This window comes from Choloepus didactylus, chromosome 7, assembly GCF_015220235.1.
Source record: "Choloepus didactylus isolate mChoDid1 chromosome 7, mChoDid1.pri, whole genome shotgun sequence".
NCBI classification, from domain to species: domain Eukaryota; kingdom Metazoa; phylum Chordata; class Mammalia; order Pilosa; family Megalonychidae; genus Choloepus; species Choloepus didactylus.
The window spans coordinates 97,511,801-97,521,453 of record NC_051313.1 but is presented as its reverse complement, the minus strand read 5'-3'; the positions used below and the strand labels follow the sequence as shown (position 1 = coordinate 97,521,453).

At 39.6% G+C, this 9,653-nt stretch overlaps 1 protein-coding gene across 1 annotated transcript; it reads right to left on the bottom strand.

Moving 5' to 3' along the window:
- Nucleotides 1–4,125: 4,125 nt before the first annotated feature.
- Nucleotides 4,126–5,877, bottom strand: LOC119539301 (disabled homolog 2-like). The gene is given in 2 exon segments (XM_037842730.1): nt 4,126–5,078; nt 5,081–5,877. Coding segments are annotated over 2 exon segments (1,620 nt in total). The 5' UTR covers nt 5,826–5,877; the 3' UTR covers nt 4,126–4,203.
- Nucleotides 5,878–9,653: the final 3,776 nt, after the last annotated feature.

The following is a 9,653-nucleotide window of genomic DNA, read 5'->3' as shown; positions in this document are numbered from 1 at the left end:
CTTTCAAGAATTCTGATGCCTGCATCAACCCTGATCAATTAAACATGAAGCAGGGGATGGGGATGGGCATCTGTGTTTTTAAAAATCGCCTAAGTGATTTGAAAGTGTAGCTAGGATTGAGAACCACTGTATTGGTATTTAGTACTCCAGATACATTTTGTGGATTAGAAGACATTTGGAGGACATGTTCTAACATGTTTCCTTTGAGGACATGTGTTCTGGTTTGCAAATGCTGCTGTTAAAATAGATACTAGAAATAGATTGGCTTTTATAAAGGGGATTTATTAGGTTATGAATTTACAGTTCTAAGGCCATAAAAATGTCCAAACTAAGGCATCAATAAGAAGACACCTTCACTGAAGAATGGCCAATGGTTTCTGGAACACCTCTGTCAGCTGGGAAGGCACGTGGCTATCATCTGCTGTTCCTTTGCTCCTGAGTTGTGTTTCAAAATGGCTTTCTCCAAAATGTCTCTCCCAGCTGCTCTGAGCTCCTCCTGTCTGTGAGCTCTCTTATAGGACTCCAGTGATTTAATTAAGACCCACCCTGAATGGGCGGGGTGCACATCTCCATGGAAATACTTTAATCAAACACTTCCATCCTAATGAACAGACTAGTCAATCTGCTCCTACAAAATTACATTAAAGAATATGGCTTTTTGGGGGACATAATATATCCATACCGGCACAACATGATTCCCATGAACCAAGTCATTGTCCTTTGGGGACTGCCCAGGCTGACCTTCAGAGATCCCAGGTGTATCTCTGCACACAATAGGAATTATATTTAAAATGGCTTATTATTGGTGAGTGTGGTTATGCTGCTGTTTTCTTCCTAAATTGTTTGTATCCCAAACCTTCTGAAATCTGGAAAAATTTATGGTTAAAAAGCAATGGTTTCTTGGTAGTAGCTGTTGGGGATTTTTTCCCCTTCTTTTGCATTTGGATATTGTATTTTTTCTGTAATATACTCTTTTACACTGGAAGCATTTTTAAAATATCATCTCTTCTTCTGCCTTTCTTTTCTTGTTTACCCAGTAATTTCGATTCTGTCTTAAAGCCTCCAACATGCTCAGGCATTAGGTCTGTGTGGAAATACTGCTTTGGGGCCCTTCCCCAACTCTGAATTAGACTGTCCTCTTCTGAGCTCTCACTGCATTTAGGGCATTGCAGTCTTTTGATTAATTGATTAAATCACTTGTTTGCCTCCCCAGCTGGATACAAGCACATAGAAGGCAATGAAATGAGCTACCTGTGTTTATTTCCCCAGTGTCCAGTACAGTATCTGGCATAGGGAAAGGGATGAAATGTGTCAATAAATGAAAGTTATCAAAGGCAAGAGTCTTTTCTTCTAAGGAAATACTAAATTTCAATGCAATTTATGTAGTGCTTGCCTGCCCATCCCTTTGCCCTAACCTTTAGAAGTGATTCATAGAATGGGATGACGTTAAGGGGCTGAGAAACTTCTAAGAGAAGATCTATTTAGCCTTTACTCCATAGTTCAATGCACTTTCTTTCATTTACCCCTCTGGAGATGTGGTCTGCTCTGCCCTCTAGTGGTGGCCGTGTTGCACAGCACCTTCAAAGACTATCTGCAGGAACAAAAACTGTCAAGAATGGCCCTGGGATGCTAGTCAGTGTGTTACATATCCAGTTGTTAACTCAACCTTACTTTTGTTTTTTTCTATAAGCAAAAGCAGTCTATGCTTTGCAGCCATATTCAGCAGGGGGACCTTTCAGGAAGGGGGTTGTATGTTTAAGAATAGAGTCCTCACCACTCTGAGTCTTGGGGTTCCTGGCAACAACCCACAGGCCGCTTCAAATGTGTTCTTTCTTCTATACCCCAGCTATTCTCCCATATAGTATAGGGGCACCTGTGCAGATCAGGGTTCAGGATGGCTCGATGTGTTATAGTCCCTTCAAGTAAATATTCAAATAAAATTCTACCAAAATGGCCCAAGGTAGCCCAACACAATATACTCACAATAGACCCTGAAGTATTTAATCAAGTCTGATTACATTGTTTTAAAAATTGTTTTTGTTTGTGAGTTTTGAGTTTTGTTGTTCTCGATAGTGGTGATGGTGTGGTAATTTTTGGTTTGTTGGATTTTTTAAATCTATCATTAAAATAGCTGTTGTTGGAACTTAGGGAAGGAAATGAGTACCTAATCTAGAATATTGCTGAAGCCAGGAGCTTTATGGAACTGACCACATAAAATTTCTTGATAAGGGAGAAGGACATTCTGATTCTGATCTTAACTTTTTCAGATAGGGGCAATGTAGAAGGTGAGGGAAAGTAGGAGAAAGGACAAATTATCTGCAAACAGTGTATTTCCATTGCCTATGAATAGCACTGTTTTCTGTGGACTGCATTTTATTGGCAAATTGCAAACACTTTCTCTTTGTCCAAATTGCAGATACCTTTTTTAGTCCCAACAAGATGGTTCATGAAGCAATTGGTGGTAATGGTTTCTTTTATAAAAATGATGTTGTTTAAGAACATCTTGTAATTAGGTCAAAGGAAAACAGTGTTTACCTTATGAGCTGAAGATAGGCTGTAAGTCTGGGTTCTAATTAACCCAGTGGTTTATTCACTACTGCCAAGTGTCTAGTGTCAATGAAGCCATTAAAGCAGTTCTAAGGTAGCATTTTGAAAGGGGCTCGGTTACAACAGCAGCAAATGATCACAGCAATCCAGACCCTATTCCAGTTCTATGAAATGTTTACCTATTAACTGGACATTCTCACCTCAAACCCATTTGACAGAACATTGGGATTGTCCCAACAAACTGTGCACAATAAAGCCCTTGGAACCATGCATGTATTCACAGGTAAAAGTATTAGACCATGCATGAACAAGTACAAATACTTAGGCTTAAGAAAGAAAGTTTTATTTTCAACATGAGACCACAACCAACTTATTCAGAGCCCGGTACAGGCAGCTGAAGTGGGAGCTCTTGTTCTACAATGTGCTTTTTACAGAGCTAAGACTTTTATGAAATGCTAATTGTGAAAAAAATCTCCTTAGGAACTGGTAAGGTTTCACCTTGTCCAGGCCCAGGGAGATCTAAATGTTATGACAGTTATGAAGTCCCTTTCTGAGAAAGTGCCACAATTGTGTGAAAAATGTCAAAGCAGATTAATTAATGTAAAAAGAGAACTTCACCTTGTACCTCAAAGTTGAAGGCTGAAGTAGACAATTAACTTAGTTGCTCAAGTGTAGCAGAAATGCTACATATTCTTGCTGCCCAAATTCCTCAGGCCATTCTCAATAACGTTACACACACACACACACACACTCGTCCTAACCTCTTAGTCTTTTTAGCAGAGCTGTTTTCCTTTCTGATATTTCTTTATGTGAAAGGCAGATAAAGGACAGAAAGGATTGTCTGAGTAGATGAAATAGGCCGTATTTAATACCTTTAATCTATTTGTCGAAGACATCTACCTATAGTACTTATGTGACCTCCATAGCAAATCAGTAAGTTTAGATATGAACCCAAATGAAAGCTCTCAGCCTCAGCTCCTCCCTTCACCCATCCAGAGCTGCCTGCTCTCATTCCTTGCCTTCCTTTACTATCTCCAGATACCATCCTCCCCTTGAAGGAAAGCTGACTTTGGAATCATTTTGCTTCTCTATCAGCTTCTCTTGGCTTTGTGATTGATAACGAAAGGGCTGGAGAAAATACCATGCGGATAATATAGCTTTGAGTTGGAAGACTCTAATATAGTCATCTGGTGCCTATCAGAGATTCTCAAAAGATCCCCCACTTTGCCCCTACCCTTTTTTTTTTTTTTTCTGCCATTCCAGTTTATTAAAATGAGTAAACTTATAGCTTTATTTGCATACAGAAAAGTGCACAAGAGAAAATAAGTACGTATAAAACAGCTGTGTGGCTGAACATCACTTTCAAAAATGCAACTCCCTAGAAATAGTTGCCTCCAGTTTAGCACATTCAATATTTGGACATTTAAAATGCTATGTCAAGTCTGTGTTTATAATGACTAAGTAGGAAACCAGATGGAAAATAATCCCATATGTTCAGCTCTTACCATTGGACATATAACCACAGGAATTTACGTGGACTATTTTGAGCTAATCAATAGAGGTTCATGAGGTCACCATCTTGTTTAGATCCTTAGCAGTCACTTTCTTCTTCCACCTTTTTGTTCCTCTGTATCGTCAGCATACCAAGTTCAGAAGTTATGCAAATGGATTTCCAAAAGGATCCCTATATACATTAGGAGCTGTGGGTTGAGGAGCCACAGGGATTTGTGGTAAAGAACTGAAAGAACCTTTAGAGAAAGGGTTCTCAAATGCATTGTCAGCAGATTTGGTAACTGGCAGGGCACCTTGTCTTGGAGCTGGCTTTGGTGGTTCATTGATTTTGCTCAACAATTGATTAGCATCAAAGTCATCATGGTCTGCATTATCTTGAGGAATGCCAACTTTGCTGTGAAAATAACTGGAGAAAGCACTGGAAGTCCCAGAGGAAGACTGCTCTCCCTTCCTTGCAGGTCCAGGTGGCTGCCGCAGTTGTAAGTCCTTAAACACTTCTTTTACTTCCTTAACGTCTTTATCCCCTAGTGGGTCTAAGGCAGTGAAGACATCTTTGGCGATGTCCTGGGCAGCAGCAGTTCTGGGAGGTGGCTGAGGAGGAGCGACCAGAAGAGAAGGGAGCATAGAAGAGGATTGGGCTGGCACAGGAGCTGGAAAGACATTGCTCTGAAAAGGATTCCCTAAGGAGGTTGTTGAGGGCCAAGCGTTAGCTGCCACAGATGCTAAAGGGCCCCAAACAGCAGGGGCTGGAGGGGAAGTTGAGGCTGCAAAGGATGAAGGCTGGTTCCAATCTGGAACCGCTGGTCTTGTGTCAAAAATAAGCAACTGACCAAATCCTGAAGGTTGACCACCCACAATAGCTCCTGGGACCATTGAAGGGGACTGATTGAAGACTAAGGATGGTGGGGGGTTCCATGGTCCTGCCTGAGGGGGTGTAACTGGTACACCACGTAGACCCATAAGGGGCCCTACTGGGACAGAAACACTTGTTTTGAAGAGATCCAGAGGGTTGGTCTGTTGGGAGATTCTGAGACGGGAGGAGCAAAGAGGTCTGATGGGAACAAGTCACTGGCTGAAGATGTTGGACTATTTAGGTCAGGAGGTGTAGACATGTCCCCAAACAAATCCATCTGGTCAATACCCAATTTCAATTTGGTAGTTTGGTCATCAAGAGTCAGGAGGTTCTCACTGCCATTCTCTACTGCTTTGTTGGCTTCTTCAGTCTTTTTCTTTTCTTCTTCTTTTTTCTTTACATTGTAGATAACTTGAAAGAGATCTTTAAGATCAACGACCAATGGCTCGGCCTGCTGCCCTGTTTTTATGGCAAAAAACTGGTGTTGGCCTTCTCCTCCACATACATAACCAAATGCCCGGTTGTCTGTCACATCACGAGCAATGAAAGAAATTTTATTCACTGGATGTTCATGTTCTATTACCCCAGTTTTCTCATCAATTAATTTTATCCCAGATAGCTAAATGTTGACCCAGAGCTTTTGTTTGTGCTGTCCTTGAGACCGAGCAGCTACCGCCATTCCCTTTAGTTTCATCATAGAATCTTGGCTCATTTTATCCCCTCTTGCATCTGGCACATCATCAATGTCAATTAGCTTGGCCTTGTATTTCACACCATCACCTTTAAACCTGGCCAAGAGATACTCATCTGTCTTTTCAGAGCCTTTCTTCTTTTCCTTCTTTGATGGGGCTTTTGGTGCGGCCTGTTGGTCAGGATGACCGTTGGTTGTACTCGTCTCTACTTCGTTCGACATGGCAAGAAATCAGGCAGCAAACCCTGGCTTTAGTGGAGACTTAGTGATACCAGGTGATTTCCGGTGGAGAAGTCTCAAATGAACATACCCTATACACACATGCTAGCTAACGCCTCTGCAATACGAGCATGACTTCTCTGTCCCTGGAGCCTCCAGGCTGCAGCCTCCCCCCTACCTTTTAATCTTGTTGCGAGATAACACAAGGTCAACTGTGATGTTACCCATTTTAAAACATTTGGTATTGAGCCTGAAAATCTGAACGAAATCCTAAGCAAAACTGTGAAGTAGTCATTGTGCACCTCCCTTCACTTCTCCCCTCCTTCTCAGTCCTCTCTTTAATTCCATTTCCTATCTAGTTCATCCAGTGCAGAATCTTCCAAGACCGAATTCTTAGCTGGCTCTCAGCCCTCCCACCTTCCACCTCCATTAACTGATCACCAAAAGGATCTTGAGGCACATTTTGATATGGGATTTTTGAAGGTTTAATTCCTAGCAGTAACAACCTGGCAGGTAGGGACCCTCTCAGCAACCTGGGATCATGCTCCACTGGAATTAGCTTTGGGATGAGGCCAACCCTCAGGATGAATATGGTCAAGGACTCCTGGGAAAAGTGAGTGGCTCCAAAAGCCTATGCTAGGACTTGCCTCCATTACCAGCATAACATGAAAAGTGCAGACTTTCTTTAAACAGAGGATTGATGCTAGTTTCCAATGTGAAAATATTTTTGTCTTCATTTGCTTTTTTATCTCAAAGGGACTTCTCATTGCTTTAATCAAGCAGCTGCTATTTCTATATGATACAACACTTTTTTTTTTTTTTCAGATTGGATAAAGGAAGTAACAGGCCTCTGGGTGCAAAGATAGGGGTTCTTATTCTTTCTCTTATTCTTTATCTGCCTTTTGGGAGCTCTGTGGCCTTGAACAAGCCACATCCATTCATCCTACAAACACGAAAGTGCCTGCTATGATCAGGGATGCACGGTGAGTAAGGAAGGCAAAGGAAACAGACCTGAGAATCAGGCAATTACTACTTGTGCTAAGAAAGATACACAAGAACTGAGAGAAAGGAATCTCTAAGTCTGTTTGGAGGAGGGGAGGAACTTTCAAAGAAGTGGAGCTTCAGTTCTAGTGCCAAGGAAAAGTTTGTCAGCTGCATAGACCACACACTTCTCTATTGGTTTGAAAATTATACAGTTCATTTCTATTGGTGGTAATACTCACAATTTGACAATTCATATGTGACTTTCCAAAGTCTAAAGTTAACAGATGTCTCTACCTACTTCCCAAATAATAGACTTTAGAATACTCTATGCCAATAATCTCCAATATCTTGTTTTAATTCCATTCTATTTTTATAAGCACAAAATCAATTATTATTATGCTGCTTTATACATCCAAGTCTTATATTAAATTACCTACATATTTACCAATTTCTTTGCTTATTATACAACTTTTGTATCTCAGTCTTTCTTTTGAGTTCAATTTTGTTCTTCCCAAAGTGCCTGCATTAGTGAGGTCTGTTAAAAGTGTATTCTTAATTTTTTTGAAAGATAGTTGAGCTGGAAATAGAATCTTAGGTTGATGACAGTCTTCTCTTAGCCCTTTGAAAATATTATTGCCCTATCTTCTAACTTGCAATGTTGCTGTTGAGAATTCTTATTTCAATCTAATTTTTGTTCATTTTGGATAGTCTGGCTTTTCCCTCTGGTTGCTTGGTAAGATCTCTGTCTTTGATATTCTGCTCTTCCACTATAACATGTTTAGGAATGGATTTATTTTTATTTATCGTGGTCAGGATGTACTGAACTTTCTGAATCTGAGGATTTGTATGTTTCATAGAATTAGAAAATTCTCAGCCATTGTAGCTTCATATATTGCTTCTTTCCCATCTTTTCTATATCTCCTTCTGGAACTTCTTTATCTGAGGATCTTTTTCATCCTATTCTCAGTGTCTCTTCATCTGTTTTCATTTGTTCCATCTCTTAGTCTCTCTGTGATTCATGCTCAGATCTATCTGCCAGTTCTCTAATGCTCACTTTGCTCTTTCTAATCTGTATATCAAGTCTTTAAATTCAATGAATATATTTTTCATTTCTGAGCATTCTGTGTTTATGTCTTAAGTTTCTACTTCATCATTTTTGCAGTTTTATTTTTCTCCTGTTTTGTCATTAATCATTTTAGACATACCTATTTTATAATCTATGTCTGACTCTCCTGAAATTCTTAGGCTGTTTGTGGCATCTGCTGACTTCTGCTTATGGTAGTTTATGTGTTTTATAACTTTAGACGGTGAATTTTTCTCCAGTATGTTTTCTTTTAAAACAAATATTTGTTGACCAAAGTTCAATGAATTCAATATCAAAATTAAAATTTTTTCCCACTTAGACACACAGAATTTTATTTCCTTTAACTTTTATTTTGAAAGCCTTTCTATAGGAAGGCATTTCTTCTATGAATTCTAGGATGGGATATGTTTCTGAGACATTAATCACATTACATGGGGTTATTTTCATTAATCCTTTGCACAGCAACTGAAAATAGACTTAGAGATAAGTGTTGAAAATATCAAGCTTAGTGATGAAAGAAATTCAGTGAGAAGAGAATCCTAGCATAGTTATGTTTTTCCAGGGTACAGTCTTGCATGAATTGTATCTTAGTGTCTGTGCTGCAAATGGAGTGGCTCTTCTCAATGTTAGGATTTGTCAAGTGACTTTTCTCAGCAACCGTGTTGCCTCAGTGGTGTTACCCTCCTGACTATCCTGTCAAACTCCTTTTCAATCACACTTGGAGGAAAGTTAGAACACAAACCAAGAACGGAAAAGCTTTCTTATATATCTACATTGCATTTCAGGTTTTGTTTTACTTGCTCTGGTTAAATCTTTTATTTCCAATCCTTGATGGCAGCATAATCAGTTCTATGCAAGCTGCCTACAAAACACATTAGTCAGGAAAATCAGCTGTTACGGAATCAAACATATCTGGTTTCTAATCATCCATTGGGAGGAAGGAAAAAAAAATCTTAAAGGACAAATAGCCCTTGGAAACAAAATAATCATCGGGGATACAAGGTTCCCCAATCATCCTTTCCTTGTTCATTAAGTCTTAAGTGTCATGAGGACAGATCAAAATCCCAGCGGCCACTGCCACATTGCCACTTGAATGTGCAAAATTTTGGAATCAGAAATAATTTCTGTCAGTTGGGTCAGACCATCTGTATTATAATAAGAAAATTGGCTGGTCTTTGTCCCTAGTTCCTGGGGAGGTAACTTCTATGTCTTTGTGATTTCCTATGATAGGAGTGTCTTTTGTTATTCATGGTGAGTCCAGCATCACATCTGATAGTTCATATACAAAGGAGATGGGGGCAATCGCACCTGCAGTCTTTTTTCTTTCTGTAGCAAACAATGAAACTTTATTGAAAGACATTAAAGAAGACCACAATAATGGGGAAATAAACTATGCTTGTAGATGGGAAGACTCAACATCATAAATATGTCAATTTCCTCAAAATTAATTTATAAATTCAATTTAATTCCAATAAAAATCCCCAAAGTGTTTTTTAAAAATTGAACTTGACTGCTGACTGTGGTGAGAAATGCACAACTATATGATGATCGTACACTATGTATAACTTCATGGTAGGCAAACACATCTGCACAAAACTGCAGGAAAAAATATAAATAGGGATAAAAGTGCTGGAGACAACATGGAGAGAGGGATGTACCTATTTACTGTTGATGAGGAGACAGAATGGTGTAGCCTTTCTGGAGGTCAGTGTCACACCTACAGTCTTGAGGTGAGGGCTGACCACCCCAGAAAGACCAACCAT